Source organism: Echinops telfairi, unplaced genomic scaffold (genome assembly GCF_000313985.2).
Source record: "Echinops telfairi isolate 266 unplaced genomic scaffold, ASM31398v2 ScPeMD7_70;HRSCAF=299, whole genome shotgun sequence".
In the NCBI taxonomy this organism is placed as follows: domain Eukaryota; kingdom Metazoa; phylum Chordata; class Mammalia; order Afrosoricida; family Tenrecidae; genus Echinops; species Echinops telfairi.
Window position 1 is genome coordinate 34,423,231 of NW_022103968.1, and position 20,022 is coordinate 34,443,252.

The 20,022-nt window shown below is 43.7% G+C and overlaps 1 protein-coding gene across 2 annotated transcripts in view; it reads right to left on the reverse strand.

The window, feature by feature from the left end:
- Nucleotides 1-359: 359 nt before the first annotated feature.
- Nucleotides 360-20,022, reverse strand: part of LGI1 (leucine rich glioma inactivated 1) — a 42,242-nt gene continuing 22,579 nt past the window's right edge. The window contains exons 5-8 of one of the 2 annotated variants that reach the window (XM_004701061.4): nucleotides 8,602-8,673; nucleotides 5,103-5,272; nucleotides 4,648-4,812; nucleotides 360-1,535 (exon numbers count right to left, since the gene is read on the reverse strand). In XM_004701061.4, the coding sequence (XP_004701118.1) occupies nucleotides 700-1,535; nucleotides 4,648-4,812; nucleotides 5,103-5,272; nucleotides 8,602-8,673 (1,243 nt within the window). In that variant the 3' untranslated portion in view covers nucleotides 360-699. The remainder of the gene's footprint in view (nucleotides 1,536-4,647; nucleotides 4,813-5,102; nucleotides 5,273-8,601; nucleotides 8,674-20,022) is intronic. The other variant, XM_045291350.1, reaches the window with a different exon arrangement.

The window sequence follows — 20,022 nt, forward strand, 5'->3', positions numbered from 1 at the left end:
CGCCTCCTATAAATTGTCTGAGTGATGGCTGTAGCCAGGGCTGACAGGAGAGAAAAAAGATGGCTCTTACTGTGCTTTATTTCAAATTGCTCTTCTTGTAAAAGGCACTAGCCTTTACCCTTCTTTTCGTTCATTTCACCTCCGGGGCTCATCCTACATCTCCTGCCCTGTGGAAGCACTGGGCTCCAGCTCTACCGATAAACCTGCCCATTCATTAAGGGCAGTGATTTGCTTCCACTCGTTATTTACACCCTAACGTCTCGAGCCAGCTCTAACCCTATTGTGTACAACTATACTCCCGACATACCGTCAATAAGAGTAAAGCATCCTCTATCAAAAATTACCTTTGGGGCATGAAAGAAAATGTAAACATTTTATTTGGCAGTTGTTTCTGAACACGTGAATAAATAAATGGAAAAGTACATATTAATATTTCTTTCAGAGTAACCGATACCAAGAAACGCTTATTTACACATCTTTACTGCAAAGAACAGTTACACAATTCAATTTTGTCATATAAAAGTAACTTCCCACACCACTGGATGAGACAGTTAAGGATGGAGATACTGGTAGTGCTTGGGTCTAGCAGTCTGAGCGTTTGAAAGGCATTCATTTGCAAGTGTGCTAAGAAGAGTCATCATGCATTGAGTTCATCCGGGTCACGTACGTGCCGGTGGGACGTTTCTGACGGCAGCCGCGTCACGCGCTCAAGTCAACGATGACATGCTTGTAAATCTGTGTATTCCCCTTAAAACTGGAAGCAAAAAGGAAGTGACGCTTATTAATTGACACATGCGTGAAGGACCTCGGTGCCTGAACATTCAGTTCCTGGAATTTCACAAATTTGGCTTTCTCTGCGTCCCAGTTATACACTTGAGTCAAGGAGTAATCGCTGCCGAGGATTGCGTACTGATAATTGTTTATCTGAAGTGGTTGGAACACCATGGACCCTCGCGACGGCATCCTCTGAATATCGTGAAAGGAGGCTCCTCCCCACTTCATGACTTTGGAATCGCCTATGAATCTCGTCAAGCAAATGTACACGTCACCTTTCACCGAGAAGTGCTTTACCGCGTACACATCCTCCATGTTGGGAATGTCCGTCTGGTTGGTGAACAATCGCGTCGCTTTGTCCCACTGATAAATGACGGGACGCTGGGAGCTACTGGAGAGGATTATGTGAGGCGTTGTGAGTGTGTGAGGCGTCCTGGCGATCTCTAGGTATTCCACGTCGGTGTCCCGGTACCAGGCATGTAGGGACTGATGGGAGTAGAAGCCGTTTCCGTTCCATTTGTAGATGGTGGTGAACCCCGCTTTTGAGCTGTCCGCAACGACAAAGTACCAGTTGTTCTCAATCTTGAATGTTTCGATGTCATTGGGCTTTCGGATTTTGAGAATCTCAATATCCTGAATTTTTATGAATTTATTTGCAAAACGGTCTCGTTTGTAGATGTGAGAGCCACCAAACAGCTGGGCCACAATGACATAGAGCTGGGCGTCAATGACTATTGGCTTGCACACCACAGTGGACGTGCCTGGGGGAGAGACAAAGGCGAGATTAATTGTCTGGCCATCCCCTCTGGAGCATGTGCACACACACAACTTCCCCCCACCTCAGCCTGGAACAGGAGCTACCCTGGGTCGGTGAGGTCAGGTTGGTCTCCAGGGTCCTGAAGTTCCGTGCCTCCGTGCCTCCGGGGGCATTGTACCAACAAATGAGCCATCATCTCACGTGCCTAAGGTCTGGGTTTCCTCCTCTCAGTCTTGCAGACGCCTTCCCCATGCCTTGTCAGTGCACTGCAGTCATTCCACGGCACACTCTCATTTACCTACTAAGTGCTTTGCTCAAGCATCTCATGAAATCTTCCCAGACTATGAGTTATGTGGTTATTATTCTCCCTTTTACAGATGGGGCAAACAGAAGCTCAAGCCTGTTAGAAAAAGGGCAGAGCTGAGATTCAAACCCAGGCCTACTCGGATCTAGTGCCTCAGGGCTGTCAGCACAGGCTGGGTTGAGGTTAGTAGTCTCAAGGTTTCCAACTTGGGCTAGCGTCTCACAGCCATCTGGCATCAGCCTCGGAAGGCTTGAGCTGCGGTCCGGGCAGCACACATCTCTTCCGGAAGTGCCTTCCTCTGAGTATGACCTGCCCGCACTCTAGAACCACCTGGCTTTCCTCTCAGGAGGCAAGGGAGCTGCCACGTGTGGCTTTTCTGACACGCTAGGCCACTGATGGGAGGAGAGAAGAGCAGGGGAAGAATCCTTGAGGAAAATGAAATGGGCTATAGCCAGGCACTCTGGTCCCCAGAAGGTATTTTGGGAAATACTTGGACTGATATGTCCAGAGTCTGGTGTAATATCATGTTGGTAAGAGTTTGACAAGTATCAATAGATTTTGATCTCCTTCCTAGAGAGAGAGGAGTCCTTTTGGCATGGTGGCCTACTAGTTATGCATTGGGCTGTGATCCTCAAGGTTGGCAGTTTAAAACCACCAGCCCTTCTGTGGGAGAAGGACGAGGCCTTCCACTCCCTTAAAGAGATACGGTCTTGGAAACTCACAGGGCAGTTCCGTCCTGTCTTAGGGGGCCGCTAGGAGTCAGGATTGACTCCGTGCCAGGGAGTTTGCTTTGGGTTTCCTAGAGGGGGCCTGGTTCCGGAAATCCAAAAAGAGGTGGGTCAATGCTTAGTGCCAGACCCTACCTTGCTGTAGTTCTAGGAGCTCTGAGGCAGTGTGTTTCACATCCACTCCATTAGCTGGCTCCACACATCAGCAACATGTTTTTTTATTTGTAACCCCTATCAGGACTAAACTGATAGTGTGACCTTGGGAGAATCACGTAACTGCTCTGAGACTCCATTTCCTCTTCCTTACAAGGAGAGGTTTGGACTCAATCAGGGATGATCAATAGATTTCAACACATGTATGGATCGATAGCGACTATCTGGAGCAATGTGCCGAGAAGGAGCCCGTGGCCTTGCTTGGGCTCTGTAAGGAAGAGCATCCTGACAGATGAACCGAGTCTGTCTAGCCTCTTGGAGGGAACAGTGACAGCATATGTGCCATATCTTTGTCATCCTAGACACTGAGCTCCGAGGAGGCCTCTCGAAGTCCACAAACTAGGATTCATTTCTTTCTCAAGTGCTCAAGCAAAGCAATGGACGACCTGGGCGCTGCAGGCGGGAGGAAGCCAGTTGAGACTGCAGGGCGCTGGAAGACTGAGAGGGGCCACAGGAGCATGAGACGCAACGGCTTTTCCCTCGAGAAAAAAGGTGGGCTCTGTCTGAGAGGGTCCCAGCTTAGAGAGCATACTTTCATCTGAGCAACCTCACGTTAAAGGAAGTAGGCCCAAACAATCTTGGTTCTCTGCGCAATGGAGCTGAGGGTCACGAACAAATTTAATTATGACCCACCAAGCTTTGTCTAAAGGGTGACCTTTGTGCCAGGGTGTGGAACATCTCACCTGTGGGCCATGTAAGGCCCAAGACATCATCATACCAGCCAAGATCATACGTCTCACAAAGAAAAGCCAGCCATTGCACGAAGGTGAGTTAATGGACTGTTTGGCCCATGAATTATGTTATAAATATCCAAATAGCCCTTGGAAGAAAAAAGACTCCCCAGCCCTGTTTTTTATGTGATGGTTTGAATGTTTTTAGGAGCAGGTAAGGCAGGAAAGATGTAAATATTTCAGAGTAAGCACCACGTTTTATTATATGACTCAATAAACATATATATTATGCATATATACACACATATAATATACATAAATATATATATATATATATACTTAAGGTAGGAAAGAAACTTCCAATATCACTTAAGAAAAAGTGTTGATGGGAAAAACTTGGGTCCTGTGACCAAAGTCATGTGAAGAACACTGGAAATAGTTTGCCTCACGCCAGGGCTCTGCGTCTCGTCTGGGTGGCACCAGCAGTCACTCTGCGATGGACTGCGTTTAACCCAAGGGCCTGGAGATCTGCTTCCACAAAGACTAGAGCCTCCCTACCCCCCCCCCAAAAAAAAACCCCAAACACTATGCAGCAGTTCTGTTTTGGAACACAGGAGGGCGCCATAGTCAGGGGCCCAATTCAATGGCAGTTAACAACAAATTCCAAAGGAGATGTGCAGGGTCCACAGCGGTTCATCGAGTGACTGAAACCCTTTTTTTTCTTTGGCCACAAGGGAGCATGAACAGTTTCTAGACGTAAGCAATATTGGTGCAACAAAACTTGAGACTCGTTGGTTTATAATTAGCTCCTTGTTTTACCGTTAAGAAAAGAGGGGCTCGTTAGAGTAAGTGGCATGCCTATCTGGTGTGTGATTGAACTTTGATTAGACTCTGTGACCCCTGGTCCAATCCTGAAGAAAAATAATCCACTCTTTATTGAGTATTTATTATGGTAGGTCCTATGCTAATTTATTTGAAGATATGATTGTATTATAGCAACCCTGTGAGGTAGGTAGTGTTCCTATTTTACAAATCACCAGATTAAGGATGAGAAATCTGTCTCAGGCCACATAGTACGTCAATGGTAGAGTTGGGATTCAAATCATTCTCAATCTGACCGGAACGTTCCCTCACCCCTCCTCTTCCTGTTCTTGGCCCAAGGCTTTGTGTTCCAAATATGATCAGGCTTCTTTCTCATACCTGTGATGTTGTCATAATTCCGGAAGGTCTTTTCTACATGGTCCCATTCAAGGAAAATGCATTTTCCCGTAAAAGGCTGAGCAATGACTACATACTCATCGTTCAAATAAGAAAACGTATCTATGGACAGTGACTGATAAGGCAGCTCTTGAGACTTCGCAAATTCTGCAAAAGTAAAGGAACTGGTGATGAGAACTGAACGGAAGCCCCTTTCTTTGGCTAGATTTCAAATAGTCACAAGAAACACATTGCATGTAAAGGAACAAATCCAAATGACAATTCTACTTTGCTCTTAGACACATGGCATTTTAAGAGCTCCAATACTTTTAAAAAATTAACTGTCCAGTTGATTTTGAAGATGTAAAACAAACAAACAAAAAAACCACTTCATGCATACATGCAAACATGTAACCTCGATTTGAGTTGAATGAAGTGGAATGGTTTGAATACCTTACCTGTAATGATGCAGTCAAAATCCTTGGCGGAGAGACTGTTGATTTTGCGCTTCTTGTACTCTGGGGGGTCTTCACAGTAGATGTCTTCCACTGTCGCGTTGGTGTGGTCTAGCCATTCCACCAGCCACTTCAGTTTACAGTCACAGTTAAATGCATTTCCCCGCAGGTCCCTGAAAGACAAACTTCTGCTGCTTTTGTTGCATGAGGCCCTTCCCCCACGAGCATGAATTCTCTTCTAACCAGTGACGCGTATACCATGACCTTCCTTGGCCTGAGAATTTACATCTTGTCCTACAAATCGGTCCTGAAAGGCACTGACCATTCACCTTGGGGTTAGAGATTTATTCGAGTGTAACCTTTTAAAAAATAATATTTTTGTATGTTTTGGGTGAAAGTTTACACAGCAAACTTGGTTCCCAAACTCCATACTAGTTGTTCAATGTCATGGGTACATTTAGTGTCCTGCGCTGAAGAAGGACGACTGCTACAGCCTTTGTGGTCCTGTGTCCGAGTTGTCCTCGGGTCCTTAATAATCCACTTACGTGGAAGCGTCATCTGTTGGTTCTTGTGGCCATTGCAGTGGATTACAGAACCCAGAGGAGAAATCGAGAGGGCTGTGAGAGAAACAGCTGAGGCCAGAATTCAGTTGGAGAGTGGAGATATGTCTGACTACTTCCTGGGGGTCAGTCCTGGAACTGATCTTAGTTATCATTATCGCCCGTGGAGCAAGACAGGTTCTCTCAGCCCTGCCTCACTCGGCCGGCCACTTACAATGATTTCCGTCAGATCCCTTCATGTGCTAATATGCTTGGACTCATTGTTGCTCTTTATGGTTGTGTAGTATTCCATTGAATGTGGTTATGTATCACATTTTGCTTATCTATTCATTTGTTGAAGAACATTTAGGCTGTTGCCATTTTTTGCTCTTATAAACAATGCTACAATGAGTATAGGTGTGCATATGTATCTGTCCGTATCTCTCTTATTGGATATCTGCGGTCTATACATAGGTCTGAGATGGTTGGATCATTACTCCAGTGTGTCCTTGAGAGCTCCCTAGCCAATGAAGTTCACTGTCTCCCTCCCTTTTTAATCCAAAGGCAGCTCAGTCTGGACCTGCACTGTCCAGTGAACACACAGTGTGAGGCCCAAATATAATTGAAAAATGTCTATATCCACATTTTAAAAGTAAAAAGAAACAGGTGAAATGAATTTTAATAGCATGCCTTATTGAACCCACTTAACACAAAATAGTGTCATTTCAACATGGAATCGATGTAAAAATTCAGATATTGTACATCCTTTTGAAAATTACTGTCTTTGAAATCCAATGTGTGGCAGTGTATCTCAATTTGGAAGCTAAAATCTGGTCAGAAAGACTTGATCTTCAATGAGATTTCATTAGATTTTTTATTGAAAAATAGATCCACGCACCTAATTTGTTTCAAACACACTTAAACGTTTTCCAATAATCAAACTGAGAATCCGTGTTTAAATGTAAGTTAGAAAAATCAAATCAACTGTAAAATTCAGTTGGTCCATTGCACTGGCCACAGTTGAAGGACGCGGTGACCGTGTGTGTATAGCGGTCACTGTGTTAGAACAGGTCTAGAGGAGAACCCCCAACCAAACTCCCTGCCATCGAGTCAGCTCGGCTCGTAGAGCTACAGTCGATGAATAGAATTGCTCCGCGGAGCTTCTGAGACTGTGAATATTTGTGGGTACAGACAGCCCTTTCTCCGGAGGAGTGACTGGTAGGTTTGAACCACAGACCTCTGGACTTGAAACCCAATGCTTAGCCCACCACACTGTCACGTTTTAATTAAATTGAGTGAGCTAGTTTTGTTTCTTCTTCCTCACAGGCTAATTACTCCTGATCCCCTTTCGTGGGCTACAAATTCAGTTTCATGGGAAATGACTTGGACACAGCAGAGTTAACCCAAAAGTACAATATCTCATGCCTATAATAAACTATGCAGCATGGATAGTATTAATTTCCACATATGACCCCAATCTGTCAACTTCCCTGTTTATTTGCGTGGCTTAATGCTCAGGGATTCTCTCTTGCCTTCTTAAACTCTTCCTTGGTCACATTGAACTCCTATGATAGATATTGTCTACTCTTTATGTTACATGAAAATAATTTTGAAGTGATTTTTTTAAATGCCCAGTTAAAAAAATATTATGAGACATACATTAAAGAAAACAAAACAGGACCCAAATCCACTAAAAGGCAAGTTGGCTTGGTGTTTATACGTCTAAGATAATTTTTGATATGGGTATATCAAAATAGGCCTAAGAGGCCCAACCCATTATGGGATTCCCCAGGGAGATCCAGCCAATTTCCATTTCTTCCCCATCCTAGTAATAGAGTACAGGCTAATGCAAGGATGGGCCTGAGGGCCCCCAATAGGCTGCCTCCCCAAGTCTGCCATGAAGTATCATCTAACTTCCAGAACATTCCCAGGACTGACCTCATCTCCCAAGAATACTCTGACCCAGAATCATGAGTGCCAGCCTTTCTGGGCTATTGGGAACCAGCACAGCTACTCTCTTGAAAGTGTCCGGAGCCTGGCATTCTCTTAGAAATACACCATCATTTAGGACTTGGGGGTGACAGGGGTGAGGGAAGGAGAGGGGAGCTACTTACTGCAAGGAACAAAGAAAGTTTTTCATTAGCTTAGCGCTATTAAACTAAATGCTGAGTTTAGAAGAAATTACGTGGCTCAGATTTTCTTTTTTGGTTGCTGTTAGAAAAGTTGTTCTGCGTGCTGTTCTCTAGCAAAGCATCAGGACCGTTAGCAATCTTCTCCTTCTGTATATCCTTGCGTTTGTTCCTGTTTGTTCCTGCTGGGGCTCTGGGGAGTATTCCGTGAAGAGAGCTTGCTTTTGAGCCTATCCTACTTGCTCTGCTCACAGCAGAATCTACGCATTCCTTGCAAAGGTCTTTCATTCTGGGGCTTAAAAGTCAAAAGTTTGAAAGCTCTTTTGTTTGAAAAAAGGGTCAAAAATAATTAAATTCATTCCCTTCCCAGGGGCTTAAGCCAAATTCCTGGGAATTAAGAAGTTGTTCATTCTAAGGAGAAGTAAAAAAGGGGGCAAACTTTCTTCCCTTCCCCCATTTCCTGCTCCATCTCTGTGTTGACTGACCAACCAGGGGCATAACCTTTCATCTTTACTAAGTCACTTTCCCAGACTCCTTTATGTTTTTCATTTGTGGCCCCCTTTCCTGAGCCTCATTGAAAAAAGGCAAAAGGATCTTGCCATGTTTCTTCGGGCCTCCCTTTTGCCCACTAGTCACCCCCTCCCATACAAACACACCCTTTGTCAAGGAAGGCCGGCAGGCTCTTTAGTCCGACTTCCCAATGGTAAAGACCACGGGAGACCCCAAAGCCCATCCAATTACCAGAAACCTCGTTAAAATTCTCCTAATCAAGACCAGGTCCCCTTGAAAGTACAGCACATTAAGTAATGAGCCGGTGACTGTGATTCCTCTTACACATTTGTTAAGGAATCCAGGCCTTTGAAAAGATCTTTTGGGAGTGTCTGGAGATTGTTGTTTGCCAGGCTCCTGGTGAGGAAAAGACAAAACAAAACAAAAACAGACAAGGATGTAAATGATAGCCATAAAGGAAATAAATGCATTTCAGGTCAAAGTTGCTTTTATCCTTTCCTTTTCACATTTTTTTATCCTTTGTTTTCTACGCTAAGTTAACTTTCTTTTCCTTCTGAGATAATATTGCTATCGTATTCAATTCCCGGTCTTTTTACTTCAATATTCACTCAGTATTTATGTATCATTGTACTTTAAGAACAACAGCAAAAAGCGAGCCTGAGCATTGATCTTGTTTAGAATAGAATATGAGATCCACACGCTCAGACATCCAGTCTAGACTGCTGATAGCATCCATCCCCAAATGCCTCCCCGCTGAGGCCACAACTTCTCCTCCTCCATTCTTCCCCACTGACTTCTGAGGGCAGGGAAGCTCTTCAGCTGATAAGTGTCAATACCCTGTTTCCCTGAAAGTAAGACATCCCCAAAAATAAGACCTACTTACAGTTTTGCCTCTCGCTGAAATATAAGGCATCCCCCGGAAAATAAGAGCTCCCCGAAAATAAGGGTTTGGATTGTTATGATGATGTTCCAGAAGATGATGACATGGCTATCATTGAATAAATGAGTAAATGTACCATATATTGTTGTACATGGAAACAAGAAATTCTTAATACTGTAGGACTCACAGTTTGTCTGGTTATGCTGGTTTGTGATGACAACTACTACCATACCGTATACAGGCAATAAATGTCCCTTTTTTTTTTGGTTCAACAATAAATGTGTACTGTATTCTTCTTCATGGAAAAATAAGACATCCCCTGAAAATAAGACCTAGCACGTCTTTGGGAGCAGAAATTAATATAAGACACTGTCTTATATTCGGGGAAACAGGGTAGCTCTAGAGCTTCCAGACCTGCCTCACCTATTCCTTTACCAGCATATCCTTTGTTCTTTCCAAAATACATGTCCCCACCCTCCTTTCTCTGCCATTTTCCTTTGAATTCATTCCACCTCAGAAAACAGCTCTCAAAAATCCCCATCTATTTTCATCCTCTTTAAACATCTTTCCTCTTCCTCCACTTCTTGCTTCATTGTTTTTTCTCCTCCTCTTTCTTTTTCTATTGGCTCTTTCCCAAATCACTGAAAAGATTCTAATCAAGGTTAACAAGTACAAAGCCATCCTGTTAGTATCAGGGAAGAGGAAATGTGTGCATATTACCGGAACAGTAGCAAAAAGGGGGTGATTGAGGAGGGCACGAGGGGCTGGCAGTCTTCTGTGGAACATGCACTGTCATATACCTGTTGCGTAATTTCCTGTCTGGGTGATCTTACAATATGAATAAAAGACAAAACCAAAATTCCCTGTAAGACTCTCAAAAGTCTTTTCTCTTTTCACCTCCTTGAATTAAATCTGAAATTTTCCAAGTACAAGTTCAGGATGTCTAAGACCAGGTTTACATTTTCCTTTCTTGTTTTTCTGGATTTAGAAGTTACGACTAGACTGGCAAACTGTGGTCAATGAACCCTGAGAGGCAAGGATGCAGCTTGGATGAGAATATTCCAGTCCTAATGGCATTCCATTTTGTGACAAAAAAGCGAGGCTTTGGAATCATTTGGAGTTGGGTTTTAAGCCTGGTACCATGACTAACTGGCCACGTGACTGGTTATGTGTCTTTTCTTAGACTCTTAAGTGGGAAATAATAAGATTATTGCAATAATCTAATGAGATTTCTAACAATCTCATTAGATTGTTAGAAAGAATATGGGATAATTTGATGCTGCGCCTGTCACTTGTGCTATACTATATGACACATAGCTCTGAAGATAAGGAGAAAGAGGAGGAGAAAAGAAGTAGTACTTCTGAATATGCCTTGTCCAAGAAGCAACATTCAGAAAACTGCCCACACAAATGGCTGTGATGACTATTCATATACAGTAGTTTTAACAAAATCCAGCTAAAGTCTATTTAAGGGAATAGAACAACGCAGGAAGCATCCAAAGATGATGAAGGAACACACTGAATCGTTGTGTCAAAAAGTACGCATGGATGTTTAACATTTCAAGCAGTAGCATTCGATTAAGAACCGATGATATTGAAGAACGCAGTCCAAGCCACACAGACGGCACTGGTGAAAAGCCAGAAGGTAAAGCCAAATCGCGTTACCAAGTGGATGCAGCACTGACGGCGCTCCCTCGTTCCCACGGAGCAATGCTGAAGAATCATGGTAAATCTGGGAAATACCTTGTGACATGGATGAAACTGGAGGGCACTATGACAAGTGAAACTAGTCAATCGCAAAGGATAAATATTGTCTGAGATCACTGTGACAGGGAAACAATCAAGCAGAGACTTTCACTCTAAAAGAAACAGACTTTGATGGTTACAGGGGTAGGAGGGTTAAAATAAAAGGGGAGGGGGAGGGAGAGCAAGTAATGGAGTAGAGGTCAATGTGGATGAAAGGGAAGACAATATGGAGCAAGAAGGAGATGGGGGAAAAGACAAGAACAGGGCAAGTCGTTGGAAGGTTTGATACAGTGTTGAAGAGTTGAATAGTCTAATCTGTAAATCCTCACCTAATTCACAAGAACAGGTTAAAAAATTTTTTTTGAAGGCAGCTATCTAGCCAATCCACTGGAAGAGGTCCATATTTGAGCCAATTCCAAAGAAAGGTGATCCAATATAATGTAGAAATTATTGAACAATAAATATCGTTAATATAATATGCAAGTACAAATTTACGAATGACCATTCAAAAAGTTATAGCAGTACATTACTAACGAAATGGCCAAAAAGTTAAGCTGGATTCGGAAGAGGGTTATCATTGCTGATGTGAGATGGATCTTGGTGGAACACAGAGAATACCAGATAGATGTTGTTCTTTTTGTTGGGGACTGTCAAGTTGATGCTGACTCATAGCGACCCTGTGTCCAACAGATCAAAACACTGCCTGGTCCGGCACCATCCTCACAATTGTGGTTGTGCTTGAATCATTGTAGTTACTGTGTCAAGCCAACGTGTCTAGGATCTTTTTCTTTGCCCTCCTACTTTACCAAGCCTGATGTCTTTTTCCAAGCACTGTCTCTTCTGACATAACATGTCCAAAGAACATGTGGCAGAGTCTCACCCTCCTCTCTACTGAGGAACACTATGCTGTACTTTTTCCAAGACAGATTTGTTTGTTTTTTTGGCAGTCCATGCTACTATCAATATTCTTCCCCAGCACCATAAATCAAATACATCAATTCTTTTTTGGTCTTCTATACTCCAAGTCCAGCTTTCACATGTATATGAGGCGATTGAAAATACCATGGGTATTTTCTTGGGTCAGATGCATCTTAATCCACCAAGAGGCATTGCAATTCGTCAACACTTTGAAGTGAGTGGTCTTGAGCAGCACATTTTCCCAATGCAATACATTGTTTTATTACCTGCCTGCTGCAAGCAGGAGCATTGATTGTAGATTCAAGCAAGATGCAATCTTTAACAACTTCACTGTTTTCTTCCAGTTGTGAGGAGTTTGATCTTCTCTACGTTGATTGCAGTCGCTACTGGAGGTTCCAGTCCTTGATCCTCGTTAGCAGATGCTTCAAGTTCCCCTTGCTTCCATCTAGCCAGGCTGTGTCATCTGCATCTCACTCGTGGTTAATGTCTCTTTCTCTAAGTTTGATGCCAAGCACGTCCTCATCTAGTCCAGCTTCTCTGATTATTTTCTGCGTATACAGATTGAGTACGTGTGGTGAAAGGACACAACCCTAACACACAGTTTTCTTGATTTAAAACCATTAAGAATTCTCTTGTTAGAATGACTGCTTCATGTCCATGTACAGGTTCTTCAGGAGCACTATGAAGTGCTCTGGAATTCCCACTCTTCTCAGTGCAACTCATAGTATGTTGAATGGCCTTGCATAGTCAATAAAATGCAAGTAAACATCTTCCTGGCATTCTCTGCTTTTGTTCTAGATTCATTTGGTGTCAGCAATGATCTCCCTCCTTCTACATCCTCTTTGAGTCTGGCTTGAATTTCTTGAACACAGGTGGTGGAGATGTATGTTTATTTCTCTCTTATTGACTAGCCAAAGGCATATGATTGATTGTATGGGTCATAGCAAATTATGGATAACAAATTTGAAGAATAGGTATACCAGAACATTCATTTAAAAGCAACCTGTATATAAACCAAGAGGTACTCATTGGAACAGAACAAAGGGAAACAGTGTTTCACAATCAGAAAAGATGTGCACGGAGTTGTATCCTTTCACAATACTTCTTCAGCTGAGCAAATAATCCCCAAAGCTGGACTAGATGAAGAACGCAGGATCAGGATTTGAGAAGGCTCATTAATAACCTATGGTATGCAGATGACACAACCTTGCTTACTGAAAGCAAAGAAGACTTGAGGTACTTACTATTGTCAAAGAGTACAGCTTTCACTATGAATTAAACCTCAGCACAAAGAAAACAAAAATTCTCACGACAGGGCCAACAAGCAAGATCACAATAACTGGGGATGCAATTAAAGCTGTTAAGGATTTAATTTTAGTTGACTCTCTAATCAATGCCATGGAAACAGCAGTTAGGAAATCAAATGGCACAATGCATTGGACAAATTAGATGCAAAAAAAAACTGACACACAAACAAAAAACCATTTTATAGCAAAGATGTCACTTTGAAGACTAAGGCACGTCAGACCCAATCCACAGTATTGCCACTTATCTCATATACCCCCACTCAAGACTTGCTTGAGAGCTTCCTGAATTCAGCATCAGAGTATAGTGAATGGGCAGGGCAGGGAATGGGACATCTGGGCCTGAGCTTTGGCTGTTTCCTTTGCTATCAAGTGAGTGACCACTTGATCCAAATGAACTCTAACTCTATTATAACTTTTAAATTCCATCTTTCTCTACTTCACTATGAGAGGCTATGGCTTTGTCTCTAATTAAAAGCAGATGACACCAGGAGATGCAGTGAATTTGCGAACAGGCTTTGCTGGGAGTAGAGAGGTTGCTAGAATATCTGACTGGGAAGAAGTGGAGCTTGTTGGGAAAAGGATGGTGAGAAGAGTGATGAAAGGCTTGAGAAAAAGCTTCATCAATGTCGATTTCCTTTCTTGGAGATTCTTCTGTAAGGACTAGTAGGACGTGTTGCTTTCCACAGTGTTCTCAGTGTCTAGCATAGTTCTTGACATAGAGCAAGCCCTCAATAGATGCTTATGAATGAATGAATGAACAGAGCAAGCCGGGCCGAATTGTACCCAGACACAGAATTAGCGGGAAAATTCAAAGCCCTGTGCATCACCATGGCCAATCTAGCACCATGTCACGTGGGCCTACTGTGCACAAAGGTCCCTTCTTCTCCTTAGCTTCCTAGTAGTAATACTTCAAAAGAACCATGGAGGCTCTTAAAAGTGAACCTTTAAGTAATCAGTATTCTCTAAGTCCTAATTCAAAGTCTACCTAAGAATTTTTTAAAACACCCAATATACTCTTCATTCAATTGAACATCTGGCTGCTTTTCCCAATTACAAATAGGCATTCCTTTCCATCGGAACTGATGCCCGTGCCTTCTGCTTTAGTGTTTTCATGGTTTACCTGAGAAAGCCTCTCATTGTGACTATGGAAACCACCGACAAGTCTTCTTTCAAACGCAGACTAGACAGACTCAGACAGCACGTTTGTTTCAGTTCCACGGGGGCTCTGCTGCTAAGAAAGCATCGCCCACAGCCATCTGGGGTGCTCCCTGCCTCCCTGCAATGCAGACTCTCAGCTTGGCTTTGAGTCTCACGAAATGTGTGGTGCTTTACGTGCAATTGCTTTAACCTCATATGCAAAGTTTCAAGGGGAGAGATCAGACTCACTCATTGCCATCCAGTTGATTCTAACTCAGTGAGCCCATAGACAGGACAAGGGGGAAAGTCCCCCTTAGAGACCTGTAGGTTTTCAGGACGGTAGTTCTTTACAGGAGCAGAAAGCCCCATGTTTCCAGTCCGCTATAGCAGTTGGCGTCCTGATCCAGGGCCAGCAGAAGTTAGCCGTGGGTTTTATTTTGTGACTATTTGAGAGGCCTTCAAGAAGTTTGGAGAAATGGAAATAAAGGTTAATGGAATTTTTCCATGAACTTTTTGAATCCCTTTCTTTTAATGGTACTTAAGATATGTGAGGCTTTTTTGTAAGCACTCTGCATATATTAATTTGATTACCCTCATAACAACCTTGGAAGCTAGGTCCTATCATTCTCACCCTGACTACGTTACATAGCTCTTCTGTGTACGTGTCATTGGGATGACTGAAATGCAGACATCTGACCTGGCTGAGTGGGGTTACGAGGGCATCTTGAATATCAGGACTGCTGTGTATGCATTGGGTACATATTTTGTACATCTATTTTGTAGATACTCCACACACACCAGTGGATTCATGACAACTTTCCCTAAATGTTTTGTGCACATATGCAAATAATCCAGTCACCACATGGGCCTTAGTCACAGTAATACTTATTCAGTCTAGAGAAACATTACTGGAAAGCTCATGGATAGTGGCAGAAATTAAGATATGTTGTTTTAGGGACTTAGTCATGATTGGCCTTAAAGTGATTTATCATCTTTATTTTATCTGTCATAAAATACATGCTCAACAAAAAAACGCAGACCTTGGTGAAATATATAAATTACTTTCAAGATCTCAATCATTAAAGGTGATCAAAATGCATAGCATTAGAACAGTTATTTAAATGAAGATAACTGTGAGTCCCAGTGTGTTACAGTGAATTACTTAATATGTCCCTTCTAGTCATAATCTTGTAAATCCCACCAAATGAGTAGGTGGGACTATGCCAGTTAAATGCTTGTGACCCACCAAGGAAATTGAACTACTTGCTAATACTGCAAAGATGGTGTGTGGCATCCTTGTGTGGGTGGGACCATGAAAATTAGGTGTATGGAACCCTAATGAGGGGATTCTTCAGTTTTGATAACCATCTATGCTTAAAATGAGCCATAAAGGCGGAAAGGGTGGATCTGACCATCCCTCAGAAGAAGAAACAGGCATGAAGCACATCCTGTGGACCTGGAGCCCCCTGTAGCGAGAGAACCCCTAGTTCCAGGAGGCAGAGACCCCGAACACCAGAGACGTGGGAGAAAGTGGCAGCAGAGGGAGCAAAGCCAGGGGAAGGGCGGTAGATGTCACAGTGGACTTCCCAGCTGAATGCTGAAAGCGGAATGCCTTCAGTCAGAGGCTTACTGCCGGCGTGGGATGCCTCTGGGCACTTATCAGTGGATCTACAGGGCTTTGTGCGCTTGCTTGCTTGAACAGAGACCAAGCTAGTCCAAGAGGCCCAACAGGGTGAGGGCCAGCGAGAGGCCAGACTGCGGTACTGCTGCTGGAAAGAGGCTGTCCAGATGGAAGAGCTGTATCCCGAGTCTCTCCTGAATGGTAACCTGTTACTTCCCTACTAAACTCCACAGTCATGAGTATAATCTGTAAATTCTGTGTGGTGGTTGACTAACAAACAACTGGCGCTATTCTTAGTCTGGAAGCTCTGCTGAAACCTGTTTACTCTGGGTGACCCTTCTGGTATTTGAAATACCAGTGACACCACTTCCGGCACCACCGCAACACAGTATGACAAACGGATTTTTACGCCAACTTGTACCTGGATGAAAGTGTAGGGGTCAAGTCCAGCCCATCAATCAGATGACAGCCTGATGATGCATCCTTTATAAGAGAGACGCAAGGAACCCTTCCCTCTGTCTTGGCCTTGACCTTCTCTGCTTGCTGGGATTCTGTGTCTGCCTCCAGAGGCAGTCCCGTGGGGGCCACCAACCCTGAGCACTGTCAGCACTCTGCCATGTTCCCTCCAACCTGGGATCCCCAGGACTCTGCACCCACTGACCTCCCTGCTCCCCGCTTCTGTTCATCAGACGGCAGCTACATGGGTCTGAAGAGGGCTCCGGCTAGCCTCGGATTCACAGACTTGAGTTGGGCCCGGCTGGAATACCTTCTTGATATATAATTACTTCTTCACATAAGGTTCTTGTTTCAAGCTTAACACAGGCAATAACGTGGGAGAGAGGAGATCAGACACCTCCAGCACACCATGTTGATACCGAGGATTTGACAGGCTTTCTGAGGACTCAAATAGAAGGCACATTGCTCTTTCTGTGGTGCCATTTAGAGAAAAGGGCTATCTACATGATAAACCTACTGAGGTAGATCTATAAGGTCAGATCAGTTCAGTGCTTCTCTAGGCACCAACTGAATTTATTTCAGGGCTCAGCTGGTCTCTATGAGCACTTTAATGTTGGACCAGAATGAGAACCTTGCGTTTGATCTAAAAGTGTATGTCCAATCCCAACTCTGCATTTCCCGACTAAGAGCAAGCGCCAGGCTCCCGCCGACAGGATCTTCTCTCTTTCCCTTAGCCACATTTGCTGCTCAATTCATGTCCCAGCCTGTTCAATAATTTTTTTTCTGGTTTCGCAAGGGCTAAATAGAACGGTTACTAGCTGTTCATCAAAGACCTGGTGGGAACTTCTGGCTTTACTGCTGTGGTGAAATGAAATTTCTTAATCTGGCTCTTCTATGCATTTATTTGTGACTTCCACCTAATGATTGTGTGGGACCACCTTCCTCATGCCGTGACCCTTTCACACAGTTCCTCATGTGGTGGTGACCCCAACCTTAAAATTACTTTCATTGCTATTTCATAACTGTAATTTTGCTACTGTTATGAATCATCATGTCAATATCTGATATGCAAGGTGTATTTTCATTGTTACAAATTGAGCCTAATTAAAGCATTGTGATTAATCACAAAGCAATATGTCATTATATATTGGGAAATATTTATTTCTAATTACAAATAAATGAAATTTTGTCTTGACACATGAACAAGCTTAACGCTGGGTACTCGTATGTGGGTGTACCTGCATGCGGGCAGACCTGAGTGGAGACGGATTGAGGGGCGGTGTCTGGTTCCTAAGACCATTGGAAATATGTGTTTTCTAATGGTCTTAGGCGACCCCTGTGAAAGAGTCATTTGACCCCCAAAGGGGTCGGGACCCACAGATTGAGAACCACGGGGGTAGAGGAACTTAACTCAGGGATTGGTCTGCTTTGTCATTTCTCTAGGTATAAGAGAGCCATCTCAGAAGCAGGTACAGAGAGCATGTGTGAAATCTCTGCCTAAAGTGGTAGAGACAGCAGAGGAGCCACGCCAAGACGGCAAAGAGGAGTCACGCCACTGAGATCGTGGGGCAGTGAGGCAGAGCAGCAGGTAGGTTTCCTGGTCCACTGAACTAGGCAGAGGCCAAGGGACCAAGTCACTGAGAGGCGGTGAACCAATGGCTTTATTCATAATGTTTTCTGAGGCTCCCTTGTGATGACCTGTTCACGTCCCTTAAAAACTCCCATAATGACATCCCCTTACAGAAGGGTCACAGGGAGGAGATGAGCCAGTCAGGGTGCAGTGTAGCAAGGATGAAAGATACAACTTTCCTTTAGTTCCTAAATGTTCCCCCTCCCCCCATCAGGATCCCAATTCTACCTTACAAATCTGGCTAGACCAGAGGATGTACACTGGTACAGATAGGAACTGGAAACACAGGGAATCCAGGACGGATGATCCCTTCGGGACCAGTGGTGTGAGTGGCGGTACAGGGAGGGTGGAAGGAGGGTGGGGCGGAAAGGGGGAACCGATTACAAGGAACTACATGTGACCTCCTCCCTGGGGGAAGGACAACAGAAAAGTGGGTGAAGGGAGATGTCAGACAGTGTAAGGCATGACAAAATAATAATAATTTATGAATTATGAAGGGTTCATGAGGGAGGGGGGGAGGGGGGAGGGAGGGGGAATAATGAGGAGCGGATACCAAGGGCTCAAGTAGAAAGCAAATGTTTTGAGAATGATGATGGCAACAAATGTACAAATGTGCTTGACACAATGGATGGATGGATGAATTGTGATAAGAGTTGTATGAGCCCCCAGTAAAATGATTACAAAAAACCCCTCCCATAATGGTAATACTGTCTGTGACGAATGTGTGACCAGTTATCAAACCCAGCAGAGGAGCAGAGTGCTGTGGGGGGAACTGCTGGTGTCAGTCTAGGGGAAAGAAAGCGGGACGACAGAGACCCATCAGAACAGGATGGAGAAAGCGCGAAGGTGGAGGCATGTTTGCCCTCTGTCTTGTGAGATCAGCTGTGGGCTGGTGTGGCCATGGGTTCTGCTTTTTCCCTTGGAAGCCACAAGAAGTCAATGGTACCCAGCTCCTCCCCCTTTCCACACCTCACAAGCTATAACAATTTAATAAAATAAGTCTGGTTATCATCTCCCTCTTACTGGCAACCCAAACAGGCGGAGAAAATGGTGCTTTTTAGAGGTGGCGCGATGACCACACAGACACACTAGGATGGAAGCGCAAAGCGCAGGGGCTTTTGTCGGCTCTGTCCCTGCTGAGTCTCAGGGCTAGACCAGACCTGGGAATGTGGAATTGGGAGGTGAAGATGGATTGATAACAGCTCTTAAAGCTGTGGCATCTTTCACATGAGTAAGGCATATATCAGTCATTTGAAAAATACATAAATAGCTTTTGAATTGATGTTGCTATGACTCTATAACACATCAATTCACTGGTCATATATACTCTCTAAGTCTCTGTTCCCTTGTTTGTAAAATGGGATTCTTTTGTCTGTTTGGCAAGATTGTTGAGAAGACTAAATAAAAGTTCATGTAAAACTTAATAGCTGGTCTAAAGTTCGCATCTACGCCCTAATTCCCTATACCCTTCTAGCTTCCTTGAAAATGTGTGTGTGTGTGTGTGTGTGTGTGAGAGAGAGAGAGAGAGAGAGAGAGAGAGAGATTAATGGGGAGGTTAAGAGAATCAAGTTTTTTGGTTCATATATCGACCTCAGGTTTTCTCAACCAAGGCACAATGACATTGTGGGCCGAGCACCCCTTTGCTGTGAAACTGGCTGGGCAGTGTAGGATGTTTAGGAGCATCTGTGGCCTCAGCCACTGGATTGACTGTGACAAGTACAAGTGTCTATAGACACTGCCAAATGCCACACGGGAGGCTAAATTGCCCCCTGTGTTGCTCTCAGCATCCATCGAATAATTGGATATTTCCTTCATCAACAAGTTGGTCATGTATGGTGTCAATACTTCCTGTGGCTATAGGATAGGTTTTTGTGTACACAAAGTAGAGGTTTTTACTGGAAAGGAAATCCACAGCAAATATAAAATTAAGTTACATAGTGTCAATTCATAATTATCCATGAAGTGAGTAACGATATAGATTAAACCAAAATTATTTGTTTCACACAAATTTCCTGCATTAGGTTATTTTCTTAACCTAACGGTTGGTCTG